Source organism: Eumetopias jubatus, unplaced genomic scaffold, assembly GCF_037043125.1.
Source record: "Eumetopias jubatus isolate StellerSeaLion01/CBP00866 unplaced genomic scaffold, mEumJub1_p1.0 scaffold_6, whole genome shotgun sequence".
Classification (NCBI taxonomy): Eukaryota; Metazoa; Chordata; class Mammalia; order Carnivora; family Otariidae; genus Eumetopias; species Eumetopias jubatus.
This window is the reverse complement of record NW_028274812.1, coordinates 113,664,951-113,690,590: the sequence shown is the minus strand read 5'-3', so window position 1 is coordinate 113,690,590 and position 25,640 is coordinate 113,664,951. Positions and strand designations below refer to the sequence as shown.

At 38.0% G+C, this 25,640-nt stretch overlaps 1 protein-coding gene across 1 annotated transcript in view; it reads left to right on the top strand.

Moving 5' to 3' along the window:
* The window catches only part of DNAH8 (dynein axonemal heavy chain 8), a 395,922-nt gene that overhangs the window by 185,961 nt on the left and 184,321 nt on the right, over nucleotides 1-25,640 (top strand). The window contains exons 44-52 of the mRNA XM_088024365.1: nucleotides 7,158-7,345; nucleotides 9,088-9,174; nucleotides 9,270-9,377; nucleotides 10,714-10,848; nucleotides 12,350-12,511; nucleotides 14,669-14,915; nucleotides 15,028-15,269; nucleotides 15,359-15,499; nucleotides 17,249-17,486. Of these exons, the coding sequence (XP_087880491.1) occupies nucleotides 7,158-7,345; nucleotides 9,088-9,174; nucleotides 9,270-9,377; nucleotides 10,714-10,848; nucleotides 12,350-12,511; nucleotides 14,669-14,915; nucleotides 15,028-15,269; nucleotides 15,359-15,499; nucleotides 17,249-17,486 (1,548 nt within the window). The remainder of the gene's footprint in view (nucleotides 1-7,157; nucleotides 7,346-9,087; nucleotides 9,175-9,269; nucleotides 9,378-10,713; nucleotides 10,849-12,349; nucleotides 12,512-14,668; nucleotides 14,916-15,027; nucleotides 15,270-15,358; nucleotides 15,500-17,248; nucleotides 17,487-25,640) is intronic.

Sequence of the window (25,640 nt, the reverse complement as noted above, 5' to 3'; positions counted from 1 at the left end):
TTATATATATAGGAAGGAAAAACATAATGTATATATATATGAAATTGTGTATAACAGCGCTGTGGAAGCAATGAAAATGAGTAACTACAAGACGATGCATTGACATAGAACAGCCTCACAGATATAGAGTGAAGGAAACTAGTCTCACAAAAACACATATAGTATGATTAAATTTATTTAAATTAAAAAATAGGTAAAACTAAAAATATATATCATTTAGATATGTATACAGAAATAGTAAGAAAGCAAAGCAAAGCAAGAGGATGATTGTCACAAAGTTCAGACTAGCAGTCCCTCCCTCTGGGAGGGAAGAAAGGGGGTACGGTAGGGGAGAAGTTCATTGGAGCTTCCTTGTATTAAAATCATGAGCCACCCATGCAGCCCTTCCTTTAAATATGATATGAGAATATCCCTGTAATAGATATCCTGAGAATTCACATCCAGCTCTCACCTTTAACATATGTACATAATATCTGAAATATATATATGAATACACAGTCATATATATTATATCTACATTTATATATATATGAATACACAGTCCTTGTGTGATATTTCTCCAATTAAGAAAGAGAACAAAACATAAGCTATAGAGTGGGAGAAGATATTTTGACATGTATAGCTAACAAAAAAATTAATATCCAGCATTAAAAAAGATTTTCTTCCAATCATTAAGAAACCCAAAATAAAACAATAATGAGATGCCAGTCTCACTCCTGCCAGATTGGCAAAAATGGAAAAGTCTGGCAAAACCACTGTTGGTAAGGATGTGTAGAAATTATAGCTGTTATTACTTCCTACCTGTGTGTAAATTGGTAGAGCTGCTTCTGAGAACAGCCTGGCAACAGGTGGTAAATGTTCTGAAGATACTCTCTTTTGACCCAAAATTTCCACTCCTCTCACAAGTTGTAAGAAGACATGAACTCATACATTGTTATAGCAAATTATCAGGAGCAAACAAATATCCATTGAAAGTAGAATGAATTTTTAAACTGTATATTTATGCAGTGGAATACTGTATAGTCTTTTTTTCTTTCCCTTTAAATTTTTTTATTGTTATGTTAATCACCATACATTACATCATTTTAGTTTTTGATGTAGTGTTCCATGATTCATTGTTTGTGCATAACACCCAGTGCTCCATGCAGAACGTGCCCTCTTTAATACCCATCACCAGGCTAACCCATCCCCCCACCGCCCTCCCCTCTAGAACCCTCAGTTTGGTTTTCAGAGTCCATCGTCTCTCATGGTTCGTCTCCCCCTCTGATTCCACCCCCCTTCATTCTTCCCCTCCTGCTATCGTCGTCTTCTTTTTTTTTTTCTTAACATATATTGCATTATTTGTTTCAGAGGTACAGATCTGTGATTCAACAGTCTTGCACAATTCACAGTGCTCACCATAGCACATACCCTCCCCAATGTCTATCACCCAGCCACCCCATCCGTCCCACCCCACCCCCACTGCAGCAACCCTCAGTTTGTTTCCTGAGATTAAGAATTCCTCATATCAGTGAGGTGATATGATACATGTCTTTCTCTGATTGACTTATTTCACTCAGCATAACACCCTCCAGTTCCATCCTTGTCATTGCAAATGGCAAGATCTCATTCCTTTTGATGGCTGCATAATATTCCATTGTATATATATATACCACATCTTTATCCATTCATCTGTTGTTGGACATCTTGGCTCTTTCCACAGTTTGGCTATTGTGGACGTTGCTGCTATAGACATCGGGGTGCATGTACCCCTTTGGATCTCTACATTTGTATCTTTGGGGTAAATACCCAGTAGTGCAATTGCTGGATCGTATGGTAACTCTATTTTCAACTTTTTGAGGAACCTCCATATTGTTTTCCAGAGTGGTTGCACCAGCTTGCATTCCCACCAACAGTGTAGGAGGGCTCCCCTTTCTCCACATCCCTGCCAACATCTGTCATTTCCTGACTTGTTAATTTTAGCCATTCTGACGGGTGTGAGGTGGTATCTCATTGAGGTTTTGATTTGGATTTCCCTGATGCCCAGCGATGTTGAGCACTTTTTCATGTGCCTGTTGGCCATTTGGATGTCTTCTTTGGAAAAATGTCTGTTCATGTCTTCTGCCCATTTCTTGATTGGATCATTTGTTCTTTGGGTGTTGAGTTTAAGAAGTTCTTTATAGATTTTGGATACTAGCCCTTTAACTGATATGTCATTTGCAAATATCTTCTCCCATTCTGTCGGTTGTCTTTTGGTTTTGTGGACTGTTTCTTTTGCCGTGCAAAAGCTTTTTATCTTGATGAAATCCCAATAGTTCATTTTTGCCCTGGCTTCCCTTGCCTTTGGAGATGTTTCTAGGAAGAAGTTGCTGCGGCTGAGGTCGAAGACGTTGCTGCCTGTGTTCTCCTTTAGGATTTGGATGGACTCCTGTCTCACGTTTAGGTCTTTCAACCATTTGGAGTCTATTTTAGTGTGTGGTGTAAGGAAATGGTCCAGTTTCATGCTTCTGCATGTGGCTATCCAATTTTCCCAACACCATTTGTTGAAGAGACTGTCTTTTTTCCATTGGACATTCTTTCCTGCTTTGTCAAAGATGAGTTGACCATAGAGTTGAGGGTCCATTTCTGGGCTCTTGATTCTGTTCCATTGATCTATGTGTCTGTTTTTGTGCCAGTACCATACTGTCTTGATGATGACAGCTTTGTAATAGAGCTGGAAGTCCGGAATTGTGATGCTGCCAGCTTTGCTTTTCTTTTTCAACATTCCTCTGGCTATGTGGGGTCTTTTCTGATTCCATACAAAATTTAGGATTATTTGTTCCATTTCTTTGAGAAAAGTGGATGGTATTTTGATGGGGATTGCATTGAATGTGTAGATTGTCTAGGTAGCATTGACATCTTCACAATGTTTGTTCTTAGAATCCATGAGCATGGAACGTTTTTCCATTTTTTTGTGTCTTCTTCAATTTCTTTCATGAGTATTTTATAGTTTTCTGAGTACAGGTCCTTTGTCTGTTTGGTTAAATTTATTCCTAGGTATCTTATGGTTTTGGGTGCAATTGTAAATGGGATTGACTCCTTGATTTGTCTCTTTTCTGTCTTGTTGTTGGTGTATAGGAATGCCACTGATTTCTGTGCATTGATTTTATATCCTGCTACTTTACTGAATTCCTGTATGAGTTCTAGCAGTTTTGGGGTGGAGTCTTTTGGGTTTTCCACATAAAGTATCATATCATCTGCCAAGAGTGAGAGTTTGACTTCTTCTTTGCTGATTTGGATGCCTTTGATTTCTTTTTGTTGTCTGATTGCTGTGGCTAGGACTTCTAATACCATGTTGAATAGCAGTGGTGATACTGGACATCCCTGCTGCATTCCTGACCTTAGGGGGAAAACTCTTAGTTTTTCCCCATTGAGAATGATATTTGCTGTGGGTTTTTCATAGATGGCTTTTATGATATTGAGGTATGTACCCTCTATCCCTATACCCTGAAGAGTTTTGATCAAGAAAGGATGCTGTACTTTGTCAAATGCTTTTTCTGCATCTATTGAGAGGATCATATGATCCTTGTTCTTTCTTTTGTTAATGTATTGTATCACGTTGATTGATTTGCAGATGTTGAACCAGCCTTGCAGCCCCGGGATAAATCCCACTTGGTCGTGGTGAATAATCCTTTTAATGTACTGTTGGATCCTAGTGGCTAGTATTTTGGTGAGAATATTTGCATCCATGTTCATCAAGGATATTGGTCTGTAATTCTCCTTTTTGATGGGTTCTTTGTCTGGTTTGGGGATCAAGGTAATAGTGGCCTCATAAAATGAGTTCTGAAGTTTTCCTTCCATTTCTATTTTTTGGAACAGTTTCAGGAAAATAGGTATTAATTCTTCTTGAAATGTTTGGTAGAATTCCCCTGGGAAGCCATCTGCCCCTGGGCTTTTGTTTGTTGGGAGATTTTTGGTGACTGCTTCAATTTCCTTAGTGGTATAGGTCTATTCAAGTTTTCTATTTCTTCCTGGTTCAGTTTTGGTGGTTGATACATCTCTAGGAATGCATCCATTTCTTCCAGGTGATCTAACTTGCTGGCATAGAGTTGCACATAATATGTTCTTATAATTGTTTGTATTTCTTTGGTGTTGGTTGGGATCTCTCCACTTTCATTCATGATTTTGTTGATTTGGGTCATTTCTCTTCTTTTTGATAAGTCTGGCCAGGGGTTTATCAATCTTGTTAATTCTTTCAAAGAACCAACTCCTAGTTTCATTGATCTGTTCTACTGTTCTTTTGGTTTCTATTTCATTGATTTCTGCTCTGATCTTTATTATTTCTCTTCTCCTGCTGGGTTTAGGTTTTATTTGCTGTTCTTTCTCTAGCTCCTTTAGGTGTAGGGTTAGGTTGTGTATTTGAGACCTTTCTTGTTTCTTGAGAAAGGCTTGTATTGCTATATACTTTCCTCTCAGGACTGCCTTTGCTGCATCCCAAAGATTCTGAACAGTTGCGTTTCCATTTTCATTTGTTTCCATGAATTTTTTTAGTTCTTCTTTAATTTCCTGGTTGACCCATTCATTCTTTAGTAGGATGCTCTTTAGCCTCCATGTATTTGAGTTCTTTCCGACTTTCCTCTTGTGATTGAGTTCTAGTTTCAAAGCATTGTGGTCTGAAAATATGCAGGGAATGATCCCAATCTTTTGGTACTGATTGAGACCCGATTTGTGACCTAGGATGTTATCTATTCTGGAGAATGTTCCATGGGCACTAGAGAAGAATGTGTATTCCATTGCTTTGGGATGGAGTGTTCTGAATATCTCTGTGAAGTCCATTTGGTCCAGTGTGTCATTTAAAGTCTTTATTTCCTTGTTGATCTTTTGCTTAGATGATCTGTCCATTTCAGTCAGGGGGGTGTTAAAGTCCCCCACTATTATTGTATTGTTGTTGATGTGTTTCTTCGCTTTTGTTATTAATTGCCTCATATAATTGGCTGCTCCCATGTTCGGGGCATAGATATTTACAATTGTTAGATCTTCTTGTTGGATAGACCCTTTAAGTAGGATATAGTGTCCTTCCTCATCTCTTATTACAGTCTTTGGCTTAAAATCTAATTTGTCTGATATAAGGATTGCCACCCCAGCTTTCTTTTGGTGTCCATTAGCATGGTAAATTGTTTTCCACCCCCTCACTTTCAATCTGGGGGTTTCTTTGGGTCTAAAATGAGGGTCTTGCAGACAGCATATCGATGGTTCTTGTTTTTTAATCCAGTCTGATAGCCTGTGTCTTTTGATTGGGGCATTTAGCCCATTTACACTCCAGGTAACTATTGAAAGATATGAATTTAGTGCTATTGTATTGCCTGCAAGGTGACTATTAATGTACAGTATAGTCTTTTAAGATAGTGAATTAGATTTATGTGTATCAGCTTAGATAAATCTCAGAAAAAGAATGTTGAGCAAAGAAATCAAATTTCAGGAGTATATATATAGTGTTTTATAGATAGATACACACATACAAATCTTGAATAAGCAAAATGTACAGTGTTCATGAATACATGCAAAAGGGCAGTTGTTTAAAGCATGCCTGGAACCCCTGGCATTGAATTCAGGATACAGGCTACCTCTGGAGAAGGAGGGAGTGTGGATCCCAGAGAAACATATGTGGATTTGAACTGTAGTTTTAATATTTTATTCTTTAGCATGAAATCTGAAGCAAATTGTTAAGGTTTGATAGGTAGGTGCATGGGTATTCATTAAATTATTCTTTATAATTGCCGCTTAAACCATTTTGAACCCTGAAAATTACTTCCTTCATCAGAGAGAAGGATTCTTCTGTAGATGACTCCTAGCCTGAAGGTTGGGAATGGGTGAGAGCAGCAGACTAGAGCACAACGTAAATCCCAAACTGACAAAATGATTACAGACGGCACAGAAAAAGAAAAGGAAGTGGCTCTGTCCAGTATCTTTCCTCTGTACAAAAGTTGTAACTCAGCTCTCTGAAGTGGGAGTCCTGTCAAAGATAAACCTCTGGTGGGGGCTTGTGCCCAGAGGCAAGCAGTGCACCAGGTCAGAAGGTAAAACTCCAGACCCCGAGGGGAAGCTCTCCTGCTTCTCTCATTCCTTCCCCCAAATCACCGGGGGCAGGCATGCATCCTGCAAACAGGAATTGGTAAGTGGGATGAGGCAATATGCACATATACAGAGATAAGAAAGTCTCAAAAACAGATTTGAAGAAATTCAGGAGGGACCCCAAACAGCTAAGAGACCTGCTGATCACTAAACAGATTAATAGAGGAAACGGGAAAACAGTAAATGAAATCAGTAGCTTCAGAGGGATTCAAGAATTCATAACATACAACCGATTGGAAAAAAAATTGGTTGCCATGAAAAAAATAACCATTGGAATAATAAATAAATTACTGAATTAAAAACCTCTTTTGAGTTAAATAATCGAGCCAAGAGACTAAATACATTGTAGAGAAAAATGGGAAGTTTGACAGAAAAGCCTAAAGGTCACAGGGATAGATACAAAAGTTCCAAAATCTGTGTAATGAAAATTCCCAAAGGAAAGGAAAGAAAAACGGCCGGGGGGGTTGGGGGGAAGCGGCAATCATAAAAGGAAAAAGAACATTTCATGTAGCTGAAGATAATGAAGGTTTTCATACTTAGAAATAAGACAGGAGCAATGTTCTTCATAATTACTGAAGTCTTTCTTTGTATTGAGTTTGTAAGGAATAAAAATCCCTTTGACCATTTTCTGTCTCACCTAGCATCCGCACATGTCTTTCATTGCAACAGGAAAGAAACAGGGTGATCTGACCCACATATTTTTGTGGGTTTCATTATGTCAGTCTCCCCAACCATTATGGCTCTTTCAGCCCCCATTCCCACTGGAAGCAGCGCTTCCAAACTGAAACAAAATTTATCATCGTCTGGCATCACTGGGCGTAATGACGTGTCTATACTTTGATTTTGGCAGTGCACTATTTTCATTATTTCCAGGATGATGTACAAATACTTAAACCTCTCGATGTCACTGGAATTAGGCATGTCTTTACAAACAGCCAGATTTGACACTTTATATAAGCTGTATTTCAATATATAATTGTTTGAGAGCACTTTAGAGAAGTGATTCTTCTACTTGGTAGCAGGTATATTACAAAGTAAAACTTTTCAAATTAACTTTTTCCTGCCAGGTCTTGCACAGTCCGGTTCTTGGGGCTGTTTTGATGAGTTTAACAGAATTGAATTGCCTGTATTATCAGTGGCAGCCCAACAGATTTATATTGTTTTGACAGCAAGAAAAGAGAGAAAAAAACAGTTCATTTTTTCTGATGGTGATTGTGTTGATTTGAATCCAGAATTTGGAATCTTCCTAACAATGGTGAGAACTTCGTCTTTAAATGCAATGTGATTGGTTTAATTGCTATAGACTTAAATAAAACAAAGCATATATTAGTTAGTAAAAGATAGACATTCAGAGGTCATGAGTGATTCTCTCTTATCATATGATGTTTTTAAGTAGTAAAAATAGCCTAGAGAGAAGATAAAATAGTAATAGGTTAATGATAATACTAGGGACTGTTTAGTGAGCACTTGTTATGTGTAAGGTGGGGGGCTAAATGTTTTCCATATTGTATCCAGTAGGCTAGCTACAGTAACAATCCCCAAATCTCAGTGACTTAAAACCTCAAAGATTTATCTCTCTCTCATGTCACATGTTTTTATATATTCTCTATATAGTTAAATCTCTATGATGCAAGATAACACAACATAATCTGAATTTTATGTGTCTCAGTGGGCAAAGATAAATTATAGAAAGCAAAATCAGGAAGTTTTCTGATAAGCTTTATTTGTAAGCAAACCTAAGCAAAACCGTTGGGGGTAAATAATAATAATCCAGAAGTGATCAGTTATAACTCAGGAAATGTGATGAATGAATTTATTGTGTGATACTGTGGTTTAGAACAATTTAAAAGAAGAAAGTCTCCTTGGATTAAGAATAATATTGGAAATATCAATTAGATATTGCATTAGGCTGTAAATAACTGAAACATGAAAAATAGTGTCTTAATACATAAAGATTTCTTCTCTTACGATCCTCCTGTGTTTCTACACCATCATGATTTCCATCTTCAATTTACCTTAAGACCCAACATGCTATAGAAGCATCTGTTTTGCTGCAGCCAATTGATTGAATCAACTCTCTTCAAACAAGCAGCAAAGACACTGTGTGCTCCTTTGCATCTCATGGTGTCAAATTTAATCACACCAGCTGCAAGGCAGGCTGGGAAGTGTAGTTTTTAATCTGGGTGATGATACACCCAGTTTGCAACTGGGGTCCTGTGACTGAGAAAAGAGAAAAGAAGGAGCAATGAAGGGCAACTAGCCACCTCTGTATTCCCAGCACTGAGCAAGGTATCTGGCCTGTGGAGAGTGCCCAAGAAATGCTCAGGGACTGAAAGTTTCCAAAAATAACTGAGCCCTCTTTGCCTTACTAGTCTTTGAACCCCTCATCTCTCCCTTGGAGCTTTTGGGTCTTGACTGTCCTCAACCATTGCTACTTGTGAGTCCTTAGCTTCCTTTCCACTTCTACGTTTGTCCTTTTTACTATTTTTCTCATCATTCCTGTCTTTATTTCCCCTCACCCCTGTGGGTTTTTTTTTTAATGGTCAGCCAGAGAAGTCTATCATTCTGACTGCAGAGAATAATGGAAAAGATAAAACAAAGAATTACCTAAGTAACGATCAGTATAAAATCCTGAATTTTCTTCCGCTTTCAATAACCTATTTTAGACCATAATGATCCTGGTATTTATGCATCTTTCTTTTCTTTTCTATTATCTAACCAACAGATACATCGATGCTTAATTTTTGTTACAAAAAGTGCTGTGTATGTGTGTGTGTGTATCACTTTGTTAGTATAATGAAAATAGAAATATGTAGGAGGGAGTGATATGACCTTAAAAAATATGGATGGTCCAATACATATTTTTGAGAAAGGAGGGATGTTTTATGAATCTAATGTTTTTCAATACCACCTTAGAATATGAACTGGGAATTTGAATGTATTTGTATTCATGAAATGAAAATTATATCACTAATTTAAATCAATTTTAATTTTTAGAACCCTGGATACGCTGGGCGCCAGGAACTACCAGAAAACTTAAAAATTCAATTTAGAACTGTTGCTATGATGGTTCCTGATAGACAGGTAGGCACCAGGATTTAAAAACATAATATAATTTATGTTCTTTACTTGTTTTTCACTAACGTTATTGAAAAAAATCTCACAATCTTAATTTTCAGATCATTATGCGAGTTAAACTTGCAAGCTGTGGTTTTCTTGAAAATGTTATCTTGGCTCAAAAGTTTTATGTTCTTTACAAACTCTGTGAAGAGCAACTTACCAAACAGGTAACTTTGTAAATCTATTTATCCCCCAGCTGTAGAACTTGATTTTTTACTTGGCAATTTTACTTTGATAAATGTTAATCAGTGAGTTTAAAAAAAATCTCAACTCTTTTCTAAAAGATATTTATAATTCTAAATATATAATTTTAAATAAAAATATATTTATAATTGTAAAATATATTTATAATAAATATAATGTATTTTTAAAACCTTTCTTTAGTTTGAAATTATTATGGAGTCTCAATGAAGTTGCAAAGAAATATACAGGAGGTCCTGTATACCATGTTTCCTGCAATGTTGACTTTTTTTTTTTCAAGATTTTATTTATTTATTTGAATGAGAGAGAGAGAAAACAAGTGGGAGGGGCAGAGGGAGAGGGAGAAGTAGACTCCCCACTGAGTGGGGAGCCCCACGTGGGACTGGATCCCAGGACCCTGAGATCATGACCTGAGCCGAAGGCAGACGCTTAACCAACTTAGCCACCCAGGCGCCCCAATGTTGACATTTTGTAACTATAGTACAATAACAAATAACATAACCAGAAAACCCACATCGGTACAATTCACAGAGTTTATTAAGAGCTTGCCAGCTATACATGCACTTTGTGTGTGTGTTTGTGTGTGTGTAGTACTATGTAGTTATGTCACATATGCAGATTCACGTAACCTCCACCACAATCAACATACAGGACTGTTCTATCACTGCAGGGTTTCCTCATGCAACCCCTACATAGCCACACCCATCTTTCTTCCAAATCCCTAACCCTTTGCAACCCCTATCTCTCCTCCTTCTCTATAATTCTGTTATTCCAAGAATGTTACGGAAATGGAATCACAGAGTGTGTAACCTGTTGGTTACTCATTTAAATCTGCTGTATGGGCTGTATCACACTGTTATTCTCAAACTATATTTAAAGTGTGAACTTCCCATGGGGCCCCTGGGTGGCTCAGATGGTTAGCATCTGCCTTCAGCTCAGGTCATGATCCAGGGATCCTGGGATAGAGCCCCTTGTTGGGCTTCCTGCTCAGCAGGGAGTCTGCTTCTCCCTCTGCCACTCCCTCTGCTCTTCCCCCTGCTAGTGCTTGCTCTCTCTCTCTCTCTCAAATACATAAATAAAATCTTAAAAAAAATAAAGCGTGAACTTCCCAATAACCATTCAATGGAATGGTCATTTTGCAATCAAAGGAAAGGTGAGAGACTGGAGCTAATAGAACTTTGCAGCTCAGCCCCTCGGAACAGCACTGTGTACATATCAGAATATCTACCTGTGTGTATACGGTGTGAGTCTACATTTAGGATTGTTCAATGAAACAACCTTTTTTTTTTTTCCCCATTTTAGGTTCATTATGACTTTGGGTTGAGAAATATTCTATCTGTTTTGAGGACACTTGGAGCTCAAAAAAGAGCCAGACCAGAAGACAGTGAGCTAAGCACTGTCATGAGAGGACTGAGAGACATGAACCTTTCCAAGCTGGTACCTTCCCTTCTCCGAATTCCCTTCTCCTTCCAGATTCTAACCTGGCTTTTCCCCTCCTTAGCTGATACATCGGGGTTGGCTCAGGTTGAGCTGTGAGCATTAATGATTACAGGGACAACGGGTATGTGAAGCTACCCGCATGCTTCCAGAAGGCAAAAAGCCCATGTCCTTGTATGCCCAGCATGGGCTGGAAATGCAACCTCTTATCAGCAGTGAGCCATAAAACAGGCTTTATCAGTGGGCTCCGGCCCCCAAATTTCAGTCCAGCCTTCCACCATTACTCATAATGTAACATGAACTCTAAACATGAAAATCCCGGTTTCCTGGATTCACAGAGAACCACGGGAACTTTTGCTTTCTCAGAATATGTCTAAGCCTATTTTAGCTATCTGTGTCTCTCCCAAAATATCAACACCATTTCTATTGTCCAAAAGCACATTGAAAGTTTGCTGGGAAGATGATTATAGTTACTCACTGCTTTCATGCTTGTCATGATTATAGCCAGCTTCCTTGAACGAGCTGATGAACAGGTTTGCGTGGTATTTATTCAAGGGCTTCTATGTGTTATGTATTGTGTCTGTGCCCTGGGAGCACAAGGTTGAGGAAGAAGTGGTTCTCAGGAAGCTCCCGTTCTAGTTACAGATGCTAACAGCTGACATGCATGTAGTTCCTTCCTATTATAAAGCTTTTTCAGGGGTTTTGTCTTGTTTGCGCCTCTCAGCAACTCGGTGAGATACGAATGGCTAGTGTGTTTATTGCCCTTTTACTTATGAGGAAACCAAGTCTGGAAGACTCACCCACAATCACGGTCAGTTGAGCAGCTGGAACAAAAATCCGCAAGACTTTCTGATGCCAAATCCTCTGCTCCTTCCAGTACACCTCACTGCCTCCCTCCATAATGTATTCTTGAAACTGCTAGAGAAGAACTCCAGAAGGCATCAGAAGAGTCCCAGGGAATAAGGAGAAATCAAAAGGGGTCAGCAGTTGGGAAGGGGGTGATGTAGATATTAAAGACGGAGAAAATGAGGATTAGGGTCAGTTTACTCAAACCTACGGCTTATAAGGAAGGCAGGACACTGCTCTGATGGAGTTTTCCAGTCAATGTTGGATGAACCAGGCAGGTAGGGTTATGGATATTTTCCTAATTTAAATGAAATATTAGTATTCTATTTTCATGAGGTTGGGACTATGAATCGTGTTTTTAAGGTTAATGCATACACCTGTTTGTGAGAAGTACAGCATTCATATGATAAAGTAATGAGATCAAACCTTGAAGCAGTAGATTGTAGAAAACGTTGAATGCCAAAGGGCTCTGGCTACAATGCTCTAGGTAATGTGGATTCAGGGGTGGTGTTTAGGAGTTGGTTCTAGAGGATACAAGTCTGGTTAGGAGAAGTAGTACGTGATTTTCTGGGCATCCAGCGATAAGTGTTATGAGCTTAGCTGGCCCATAATTAGTTTTTGACTGAAGAAGCATATTTATTCTCTGCCATTTTAGGTTGACGAAGATGAACCCCTGTTCCTCAGCTTAATCAATGACCTGTTTCCGGGATTACAACTGGATAGTAGTACCCACATGGAGCTGCAGGCTGCCGTAGCCAACCAGGTTCAAATAGAAGGTTTGATTAACCACCCACCCTGGAATCTCAAACTTGTGCAGGTAAAGACACTTTACTCTCTTATCAGGATAATAATAAGTGCGTGTTGTTCAAAGATCGCCATTTGAAGAGAAGAACTCGGGGTATTTGTCTTACTTAATGTGAATGTTGAAACTAAATTGAAACACATCCTGGCAAGCAGAGTCCTCAGGACGATGGGTGGGTCCGAGAGATAGTGCGGATTTACCTGGCCTCGCAGTGAACAAGCAGTAATTTACTGAGGTTAGCTAGCCTGGGGAGAAGGTTGGGTGGTAACCAGAATCTCAAGGACAGTTAGGAGGGGACAGTAGGTTATAAAAAGCCGGAGAGATGGAATGGCCCTGCTGGCTGCTTGTACCAGGCCAGCAGTACCCCCATGGCTGGGTACCTCCATGGACTTGGGGCCCGAGGAAACTGGAAAAGCTTCTGGGCTTCCGCTCTGCGTGCGGGCAAGTTCACCTGCACTAAGATCTGAATCCTTTGCCTGTGTCTTTTGGTGTCTTTTTGTCCATCATGTTTCGTCCTCATGACAGCCACCTGGCAGTTTATCAGCAGAGTCAAGAAGGGTTGGAGGAGAGACAGGATTAAATCTCTATGGGCCTGATTTTCAGGGGTATTTTCCAGGGCGTTTGGAAATGAGGGAGCTGAAGTTGTGGAGAGTGTTAAACACTGCATTTGAAAAATAACAATTCTTACTTTAACTTACTGTTCTTGCCAGATTGTAAGAAGTGTAAGTGTCTGAGACATGTCCAGTTTTCACAGGGAAGGATATGAGGAACAGTTTAGGTATTTTTCATCATCCAGGGACTGGAAAACCATTAAACACTTTTTTAAAAATTTCTGGGAAATTTTTCAAAATTTTCTATGTGATATGTATACACTATATTGAATACTAAAGTCCTAGTCATCTCAGTGGGTAGGGGACTAGAATATGGTGGTGTTACTTAGTGTCAGTAGTGTTATTCTTGAATATAATGTGATGGGCTGAGTCTCTGCTGCTTTTAAACTACAGGTTACAGTAGTAATACATTTCTCCCTAAAATGTTAGGAGAATAACTTAAAATCTGCCTCTGATCAGCTGTGACCTTTTCACTTCTTATTTTTATTAAGAAAACAATAGAGAGGATGTTGTAACAGACACTGTCCCGTTCTTAGCATGTCTCCTTGAATCTCTTTTACCCCCGCTTCTGTGTGATTTTATTTTATTTTTTTTTAAGATTTTATTTATTTATTTGACAGAGACACAGCGAGAGAGGGAACACAAGCAGGGGGAGTGGGAGAGGGAGAAGCAGGCTTCCCGCGGAGCAGGGAGCCCGATGCGGGGCTCGATTCCAAGACTCTGGGATCATGACCTGAGCCGAAGGCAGATGCTTAAGGACTGAGCCACCCAGGCGCCCCTCTGTGTGATTTTGATAGCCCACATTCACCCTTCCCTTCAGGACAACTGGAGCCACTTGGTTGGCAGGCACAAAGAGCAGGCAGTACCTGGGATTTATTTCCCACCCACCCTCAACCCAACTCTCCTTAGTTAAAGACTGCTGGGTGATGGAGCAGGAAATTCAAGCTCCCCTGCTTCCAGGTGGAACATTCCAGAGTGCCCCGAAGGATCAGTGTTAAGGCTTCCCTCTACAGGATTTTGTCCTCAATCACACCCTGCCCGACTTCTCTTGCCTGTCCCACTTCCCCCACTCCCTTAACCAGTTTCTTCCTGGGAGCACTGCCTGAACAAATCACTTGCAGGGGGAATCAAGCCGGTCTTCACCGTGATGGTTTGTGTTGCTGCGTTCCATCACCAGGGGGCGGCATCATCACATTGAATGCAGAGAAAGCTTGTGCCTGGAAAAAAACGTATCCGTAAACCCAAATCACAAGGAAGAGTAATTTGAGAAGCGAAAAACGAGATCCTGAATGGATTATTTCCAAAATGGAATTCAAGTTCCACATTGTCATAATTTTATCACTTACCATTGTTTTATAACGTGGCACTAATTTGCTATCCATATCTAGTAAAGCAAAAGAAACCCTTTTTTTTTTTTTGCATTTTTTCATCTTTTAAATAGTGAACTAGCTACTTTACTAAGAGCTTATTTAAAGCTGTTTAAATTTCAGCACGCTACTTCTATGAATGTCAGCAAGAGACTCATTAGTTACATTTTTCAATTGATTGCCTCATTACACAGTTATACGAGACATCTCTGGTCCGTCATGGTTTGATGACTCTGGGGCCCAGTGGTTCTGGGAAGACAACTGTCATAACAATCCTGATGAAGGCATTAACTGAGTGCGGGAGGCCTCATAGAGAGATGCGAATGAATCCCAAAGCAATTACTGCGCCTCAGATGTTTGGCAGACTGGACACTGCTACTAATGACTGGACAGATGGGATTTTTTCTACTCTGTGGAGAAAAACGTTAAAAGCTAAAAAAGGTACATGTCAACTCTCCTTTGTGAACCTTCCTCCCCTACCCCCACCAGTTAAATAACACAATGTGTAATTCTTTGCAGGTGAAAAGTGATTTTCTCTTTTAATTATTCACAGGTGAAAACATTTTCCTCATTTTAGATGGCCCTGTGGATGCCATTTGGATCGAGAACTTAAATTCTGTGCTGGACGACAATAAAACCCTCACACTAGCTAACGGAGATCGCATCCCCATGGCCCCGAGTTGTAAGCTTCTATTCGAGGTGCACAATATTGAGAACGCTTCTCCCGCCACGGTTTCCAGGATGGGCATGGTCTATATTAGCAGCTCCGCACTCAGTTGGAGGGCAATATTGCAGGTGGGGGACATGAAGCCCGCGCGGGTGTGCTCAGCATCTTCCCGGGTTTCACCTCCTTGGTAAACTGAGGTTCTGTTTCTTTGCGGCAGGCGTGGCTGAAGAAGCGCACTGCACAGGAGGCGACTGTATTCCTCACTCTGTACGATAAAATATTTGAAGATACATATACGTATATGAAACTAAACCTCAATCCAAAAATGCAGCTCCTGGAGTGCAACTATATCATGCAGGTAAGTTTGTTTGTCTACATTCACTATTTAGATTGGAGACTCCAGCTCCCCCACCCCCCACTGTCCCCGCCTCGGAGTTTAGAGGCGTCTGAAATAGAAAATTCTTGAAGTTCATAGAAATACTTTTGTGATATGGCTGTGAAGGCTTGGGGAAGTTTGATTCCTATTAAAGATTTTGCAAGACTTCATTAATGCTTTTACTGCCATCTATTTTATTATTTTCTCTTCCCAGGGTGGGTGTTGGCAGGGGAAGTGGAGTGAAGGATCTCTCCCACCATCAAGCTTAGTAACCTTCCTGGAAAGTACACCCAATAATGACACTATACTAAATGAATAAAGCAAGTAGTCCTATTGAAAAGCACTAAAAAGAGCTGGTGATGAGCAAGAAAACTCCAATGGCAATCTCAGCATTGCAAATTTAGAGTATATCAGATAGAGAAAACCTTGAAACAATTTTCTTTTTTTTAAGATTTTATTTATTCATTTGACACAGAGAGACATAGCAAGAGAGAGAGGGCGCACAAGCAGGGGGAGCTACAGGCAGAGGGAGAGGGAGAAGCAGGCTCCCCATGGAGCAGGGAGCCCGATGTGAGGCACAATCCCAGGACCCTGGGATCATAACCTGAGCCGAAGGCTTAACCGACTGAGCCACCCAGGCGCCCTAAACAATTTTCCAAGTAGTTCCTCTCATACTCAGTTTTCCTTAATAGTCTTCGTAAAAAATCAGAACTAATCATAGATTATGGAGGCCTCCCCTGCTTCTAGGCTATAGGTGATCTTTCATGATCCATTCTGGTGCTTTGGTTTTCTCTGAATTTAATAGGGGGCGCCAGTCAGTGAGGGTGGGAAGGTAAGAAGTAATACATAAAGGCCCAAATCAATGAATTATTTAGTAATGACTTTAAAATGCATAATATAAGTGAAAATATTATCTTGAATTAATTTTGTTTTGCAAGACTGAGGCTATCTTACTGTATATACATTTCTTTCTGATGCCAAATGGGAGTTGGCACACTTTTCCTTAAATGAGCGGGTAGCAAATATTTAGGCAAATGTTTGCACAACTGTCTGTCTCAACCTCTCACATCTGCTGCAGTATTGCAAAGGCAGGCAGACACAATGCCTACATTAATGAGTGTGACTGTGTTTCAGTAAAACTTTATTTGCCAAACAGGTGACCAGCCCCTGGGGCCACAGTTTGCTGAGCCCTGCAAAAAGTGAAAAAGAAATACAATCTCCGCTGTAGAAAATTTGAGTAACTAAACTTTAGATCCAGAAACTACCTTAGAAAACATGTAGTCTAAAAAAAAAAGAAGGAAGGAAGAAAGGAAGGAAAAGAAAGAGAAAGAAAGAAAAAGAAAGGAAGGGAGGAAGGAAGGAAGGAAGGAAAGAAGAAAGGAAGGAAGGAAAGGAAGGAAGGAAAGGAAGGAAGGAAGGAAACATCTAGTTTAGGCCCTTTGTTTTTCAGATCAGGATACTGAGGCTCAGTGAGGTTGATGGCGTGAACTGGGGATAGAAACCACACCCCCAGGTTCTCATTTTGGCATCTTTTTTGGTAGTCCATGCAGCCTGTTTAAAGCAGGATGACCTTTCTCTAAATGCCGTTTACTGTAGGACAGTGATCAAGCAATATCAGGAGATATATTTTTTCTTCCCCCTTTTCCTCCTCCCTTTAAATTTATTATCATTTAAACATTTTTATTTAAAAAATTTGAGTACAAAAATTTATTGTATTTCAAATATTTTCAGTCTCTCAATCTACTGGAAGGTTTAATTCCCTCCAAAGAAGAAGGTGGTGTTTCATGCGTCGAACATCTTCATAAATTATTTGTGTTTGGCCTAATGTGGAGTTTAGGAGCCCTTTTGGAGCTGGAAAGCAGAGAAAAGCTTGAGGCCTTTATACGAAATCATGAAAGCAAGTTAGACTTACCAGAAATACCTAAAGGCACGAGTCAGACCATGTATGAGTTTTATGTTACTGATTATGGTAAGTACAGTGACTTATACCTGAAATGAGATGATCTCTTTTTCAATGAGAAAAACATAAACTTCCATAAATTCTTCTATGGGGAAATATCAAGCCAATTATAAATAACATGATTGCTAATACCATTTTTAAAAGGCATATATGCAAAGAATAGTAGAATTTTGCATATTGGCCTTGCTGGGAACTGGTAAGAGACTCTTGGCTTCTCCCCTTTCTGGAGTGGCCTAAGTGAAATCTTGCATAATAAGTTGGCAATACCTCTTACATCATGTATACTGATGCTTGAAGAGAAAAGGCAGTAGTGTCAAGAACACAGATTCTTCATGATGTAATAACAGATCAATCCTACAACATCCCTGTTGGAAATGTCAGAATAGTTAGGCAATGAACCAAGCCGATGGGGTCCTACTTACATGTAGCAGACTTGGCAAAGTCCAGTCTGTTTCAGCCCCCAGCCTGCTGTGTGGGGCGGGGCCCAGTTTCCTTATCTCTAAGAGAAATGCCTTGAATTCAGTGCCCTTTAAACATGCTTCCTAAAAACTGTATTTACCTCTAATTCTTCCTAAAACCCCAAAGCAGCAAAAGCATTTGTTGTTTTTTGTTTTAATGCATAAACTCAAAAGAACAAGAGAATAGAGAGCTATAACAGCATTTTGAAAGCAAGAAAGCAGGAAGGCAAGGAGCACTTGATTTAGCACACTGGGCAAATTAAGTCCTAAGCTGGGTGGGAAGAGTTGAGAAGCAATGTAGTGTATGCCACAGAACTTTTAAAGGGCTTGAGAATTGGAAACTGGGGTGAAGGTAGAGGTAAAAACCAGTGGGCTGCTTGTAAGTCTGTTTAAGCAACAGACCTCCAGGTCCTCTTTCCAAAGTCACACTGCTAGACAACTGCATCCACCTCACATACAATCCTCAAAGACTGAAGAATTAGTTTTTGGAGAGTGTGAAGCACAGAGTTGCCTAGACTTGGAGGACACTGTACACATTTGAGAGTGGAAGAATCATACTAATCATACTGAAAATAGGAATTAAGTGGAAGTTTGTGTTTTAAAGGGCTTTGTAAAGGGACTGAGGTAAGTGAATTTTTTCACCTGGTCATCTTTAATCAGAATGACCAGTAATTCTATGTGTGATTAGATGCTATTAAAGATTTGGGATCATAAAGGGAGCTCTAACTCAAAATGCAAACTAACAGTGAAATGCATCCTTAAATCTAGATATGAATTCTGTTACAATCCAAAGCCAGTCAAAAGATGGTTCTTTGAAAAGATCAGTAAGATTGATAAAACTCTTACCAGAGATATCAGGGGAAAAAAAAGAGAAGGCATAAATTACCAGTGTCCAGAATGAAAGAGAGAACACCCCTACAGGCCCTATAGACATTAAAAAATAAGAAGTGAATATTAGGAACAATGTTACAAAAGTACATTTGACAGTATAGATGAAATAGGCAAATTCCTTGAAAGATACAAACTACTAAACCTCATCAAGAAGAAATAGATATCCTACATATCCCCATGTTCACTAAAAAAAAATGTATAGTTAAAAAGCTTGCTACAAAGAAAACTCCAGGCCCAGATGGCTTTACTGATGATTTCTACCAAATACTTAAGAAAGAAATAATACAAATTTTACAGAAATGCTTCTAAGATATATAAAATGTAAGGAAGAAACACCCAGACCATTTTATAAGGAGAATGTTATCCTGATATCAAAACCAGAGAAATACATTACAAGAAAAGTAGACTATAGACCAGTATCTCTTAGGAATATTGACACACATTTCTTTTCTTAAAAAAATTTTTTTTTTTTTAATTTTAAGTAGGCTCCACACCCAATGTGGGTCTTGAACTCATGACCCTGAGATCAAGAGTTCCATGATCTGAGTCAGCCAGGTGCCTGAGCACACATTTCTTAATCAAATTTTAACAGGTTAAATCCAAGTGAGCATTTATTTTATGAATGGAAGGTTGGATTAACATTCATAAAGCAATCAATATAATTCACCATATTAGCAGACTAAAAACCAAACAAACCATCAGTCATATAAATAGATGCAGAAAAAGTATTTGACAAAATTTAACACCCTTTTATGATGAAACTCTCAGTAAACTAGGAATAAGAACTTTATCATTTTGACAAAGAGCTTCTACAAAAAAGCTAAAATTATACTTAATGGTGAAAGACTGAATACCTCAGTCCCAAGATCAGGAACAGGACAAGGATGTTCTTTCTCGCCACTGCTATTCAATGTTGTACTAGAGGTTCTAGTCAGTGCAATAAGGCAATAAATAAATAAACACAAAAATAAATACGTAATATATCTACAGATTGGAAAAGAACAAGTATATCTCTTTATTTGTAGACAATATGACCATCTGTATACAATCCTCAAAAAAGTTATTAGAACCAGGAAATGAGTTTAGCAAGGTTGTAGGATAAAAGGACAATACACAATAATAAGTTGTATTTCTATATACTCACAACAAACAATTGGAAATTGAAATTTTAATATACTATTTAAAATAGCATCCAAAACTTAAGCAACCATCAACTTAATATAGATTGAAGATGTTATGTACAAACTAATGTTAACCACAAATCAAGAACCAGTGATAGATGTGGAAAGAATAAAGAGAAAGAAGTCCAAGTATATCACTAAAGAAAGCCAGTATATCGTGAAAGAAAAGAAAGGATCAGAGAAAAACTACAGGAACAACCACAGAACAAGTAACAAAATGGCAACAAATACATGTCTATCAATAATTACTTTGAATGTAAATGGACTAAATGTTCCAATCAAAAGACATAGGGTAAGAGAGTGGATAAAAAAAATATCCATCTATATGCTGCCTACAAGAGACTCATTTTAGACCTAAAGTCACCTGCAAATTGAAAGTGAGGGGACGGAGAACCATCTATCATGCTAATGGATGTCAAAAGAAAGATGGAGTATATACTTAGACAAACTAGATTTTAAACCATACTTAGACAAACTAGATTTTAAACCAAAGACTATAACAAGAGATAAAGAAGAGCATTATATCATAATTAAGGGGTCTATCCATCAAGATGATCTAACAATTATAGATATTTATACCCCCAACTATAATAATAATAAAGGGGACAATCCAACAAGAAGATAAAACAATTATAAATATTTATTCACCAAATATGGGAGCACCCAAATACATAAAACAGTTAATAACAAACATAAAGGAGCTAATCTATAATAATACAGTAATAGCAGGAGATATCAATACCCCACATCAATGGACAGAACATCCAAACAGAAAATCAATGAGGAAACAGTGGCTCTGAATGATACACTGGACCAGATGGATTTAACAGATATATTCAGAACACTCCATCCTAAAACAGCAGAATACACATTCTTTTCAAGTGCACATGTAACATTCTCCAGAATAGATCACATATTAGCTCACAAAACTGCCTCATCAAATTCAAGATCGAAATCATACCATGCATCTTTTCTGACCACAATCCTATGAAACTAGAATTCACAGGAAAAAATCTGGAAAGAGCATAAATACATGGAGGTTAAATAATATGCTACAAACAATGAATAGGTCAACCAAGAAATCAAAGAAGAAATAAAAAATTACATGGAAACAAAATGAAAACACAGTGGTCCAAAATCTTTGGGATGTAGCCAAAGCAGTTCTTAGAGGGAAATTTGTAGCACTACCTCAAGAAGCAAGAAAAATCTTAAATAAACAACCTAACCTTACATCTAAAGGAGACAGAAAAAGAACAAACAAAACCCAAAACCAGCAGAAAGAAAGAAATAATAAAGATTAAAGCAGAAATAAGTGATATCAAAATTTAAAAAATAGTAGAATAGATCAGTGAAACCGGGAGCTGGTTCTTTGGAGAGATCAACAAAATTGATAAACCTCTAGCCAGAGTCATCAAAGAGAGAGAGAGAGAACTGAAATAAAATCACAAACGAAAGAGGAGAAATAACCAACATTACAGAAATACAAATAATTGTATTTGTATTTGTATACAAATTGTATATATAAAAAAAACTATATGCCAACAAATTGGACAACCTAGAAGAAATGGATAAATTCCTAGAAACATATAACCTACCAAAAACTGAAGCAGGAAGAAATAGAAAAGAGAGAGAGAGAGAACTGAAATAAAATCACAAACGAAAGAGGAGAAATAACCAACATTACAGAAATACAAATAATTGTATTTGTATTTGTATACAAATTGTATATATAAAAAAAACTATATGCCAACAAATTGGACAACCTAGAAGAAATGGATAAATTCCTAGAAACATATAACCTACCAAAAACTGAAGCAGGAAGAAATAGAAAATTTAAACAGACCAATTATCAGCAATGAAATTCAATCAGTAATCAAAAATTCTCAACGTCTGGTCGTCAGGACCAGACGAATTCATAGACGAATTCTACCAAACACTTAAAGAAGAGTTAATATCTTTTCTTCTCAAACTATTTCAAAAAGTAGAAGAGGAAGGAAAACTTCGAAATTCATTCTGTGAGGCCAGTATCACCCTGATACCAAAACCAGATAAAGACACCACAAAAAAAGAGAACTATAAGCCAATATCTCTGATGAACACAGATGCAAAAATCCTCAACAAAATACTAATAAGCTGAAGCCAACAATATATTAAAAAATTATACACCATGATCAAATGGTATTTATTCCTGGGATGCAAGGGTGGTTCAACATTTGAAAATCAATCAATGTGATACATCATACTGTTGAGAGAAAGGATAAAAACCATATGATAATTTCAACAGATGCAGATGCAAAAAGACATTTGACAAAGTACAGCATCTACATGAGTAAAAAAAAAAACTCTTAACAAAGTAGGTCTAGGGGGAACATACCTCAACATAATAAAAACCATATATGAAAAACCCACAGCAAACATCATCCTTCATGGAGAAAAACTGAGAGGTTTTCCCCTAAGGTCAGGAATAAGACAAAACTGTCCACTCTTATCACTTTTATTCAGCATGGTACTAGAAGTCTTAGCCACAGCAATCAGACAACAAAAAGAAATAAAAAGCATCTAATTGGTAAGCAAGAAGTAAAACTTTCACTATTTGCAGATGACATGATACTATATATAGAAAACTCTAAATTTAGACTCCACCAAAAAACTACTAGAACTGATAAATGAATTCAGTAAAGTTGCAGTATACAAAATCAATGTACAAAAATCTCTTACATTCCTATACTCTAATACTGAAGCAGCAGGAAGAGAAATTAAGGAAACAATCCCATTTATAATTGCACCAAAAATAATAAAATACCTAGGAATAAACTTAACCAAAGAGGTGAAAGACCTATACTCTGAAAACTAAGAAAAACTGTTGAAAGAAATTGAAGATGACACAAAAAATTGGAAGGACATTCCATGCTCATGGATTGGAAGAACAAATATTGTTAAATGTCTATACTACCCAAAGCAATCTTCAGATTTCATGTAATCCCTGTCAAAAGATCAAGAGCATTTTCCACAGAACTAGAACAATCCTAAAGTTTGTATGGAACCACAAAAGAATAGCCAAAAAAATCTTAAAAAAAAAAAAAGAAAACTGGAGGGGTCACAATTCCAGACTTCAAGTTATATTACAAAGCTGCAGTAATCAAAACAGTATGGATATTGGCACAAAAATAGACACAGAGATAAACAGAAGAGAAAACCCAGAAATAAACCCATAATTTTATGGTCAATTAATCTTTTTTTATGGTCAATTAATCTTATACAAAGGAGGAAAGAATATCTAATGGGAAAAAGATCGTCTCTTCAACAAATGATGGGAAAACTAGACAGCTACATGCAAAAGAATGAAATTGGACCACTTTCTTACACCATACACAAATAGGAACTCAAAATGGATTAAAAACCTAAATGTGAGACCTGAAACCATGAAAACCCTACAAGAGAGCATAGATAGTAACTTCCCTGACATCTGTTATAGTAACATTTTCTAGATGTGTCTCCTTAGGCAAGAGAAACAAAAGCAAAAATAAACTGTTGGGACTACATTAAAATAAAAAGCTTCTGCACAATGAAAGAAACAATCAGCAAAACTAAAAGGCAACCTACTGAATGGGAGAAGATATTTGCAAATATCATATCTGAGAAAGGGTTAGTATCTAAAATATATAAAGAACGGATACACCTCAGAGCACTTGCGTAGCTCAGTCAGTTGAGCGTCTGGCTCTTGATTCCAGCTTGGGTGGTGATCTCGGGGTTATGGGATTGAGCCCAGTGTCGGACTCCACCTGTGAGTGGAGCCTTCTTGGGATTCCCTCTCTGTACCTCCCTCTCCCTCGGCCTCTCCCCCACTCACATGCATGCGTGCTCTCTCTTTCTAAAAATAAATAATATTTAAGAACTGATACAACTCAACATACAAAAAACAAACTACCCAATTAAATGTTTAGAAGACATGAATAGACATTTGTCCAAAGAAGACATATAGACACATGCTCAACGTCACTGATCATCAGGGAAATGTGAATCAATACTACAATGAGATATCACTTCACATCTGTTAGAATGGCTAAAATGAACAACACAAGAAACAGCAGGAGTTGGTGAAGATGTGGAGAAAGGGGAACCCACTTGCACTGTTGGTGGCATTGCAAACTGGCACAGCCACTGTGAAAAACAGTATGGAGGTTCCTCAGAAAGTTAAAAATTGTACTACCCCACGTTCCAGCAATTGTACTGCTGGGTATTTATCCAAAAAATAAAAAAATAAAAATAAAAACACTAATTCGAAGGGATTCATACGCCCCTATGTTTATTGCAGCATTATTTACAATATCCAAACTATGGAAGCAGGTCAAGTGTCCATTGACAGATGAATGAATAAAGAAGATATGGTATATAGATATACAATGGGATATTACTCAGCCATAAAAAGAATGAAACCTTGCCATTTGCAATGACATGGATGGAATTAGAGAGTATAATGCTAAGAAAAATAAGTCAGAGAAAGACAGATACCATATGATTTCACTCATGTATGGAATTTAAGAAACAAAACAAATGAGCAAAGGAAAAAAAAAGAGAAAGACAAACCAAGAAACAGACTTTTAACTATAGAGAACAAACTGATGGTGACCAGAGGGGAGGTGGGTGGGGGAATGGGCAAAACAGGTGATGGGGTTTAAGGAGGATACTTTTCATGATGAACACAGGGTGATGTATGGAACACTTGAATCACTATATTGTACACCTGGAACTAATATAACACTCTATGTTAACTATACTGTAATTAAAATAAGAAACATAATAAAAATATATATCTGATAAAATAATTTAATACAGAATGCAAAAAGGACTCTTTCAATTCTATAATAATGGGTAAACAACCAACCCAAATTTTTAAAAATGGGCAATAAATTTATTTATTTATTAAAAATTTTTTTATTAACATATAATGTATTATTTGTTTCAGGGGTACAGGTCTGTGATTCATCAGTCTTCACAATTCACAGCACTCACCATAGTACATACCCTCCCCAATGTCCATCACCCAGCCACCCCATCCCTCCCACCCCCATCCACTCCAGCAACTCTCAGTTTGTTTCCCGAGATTAAGAGTCTGTTATGGTTTGTCTCCCTCTCTGGTTTCATCTTGTTTCATTTTTCCCTCCCTTCTCCTATGCTCCTCTGTCTTGTTTTTCAAATTCCTCATATCAGTGAGATCATATGATACATGTCTTTCTCTGATTGACTTATTTTGCTTAGCCTAATACCCTCTATTCCATCCATATCGCTGCAAATGGCAAGATTTCATTTTTTTGATAGCTGCATAATATTCCATTGTATATATATACACCACATCTTCTTTATGCATTCATCTGTTGATGGACATCTAGGCTCTTTCCATAGTTTGGCTAATTGTGGACATGCTGCTATAAACATTGGGGTGTGTGTGCCCCTTCGGATCACTACATTTGTGTCTTTGGGGTAAATACCCAGTAGTGCAATTGCTGGATCGTAGGGTAGCTCTATTTTCAACTTTTTGAGGAACCTCCATACTGTTTTCCAGAATGGCTGCACCAGCTTACATTCCCAACAGTGTAGGGAACTGCATCCTCGCCAACATCTGTCATTTCCTG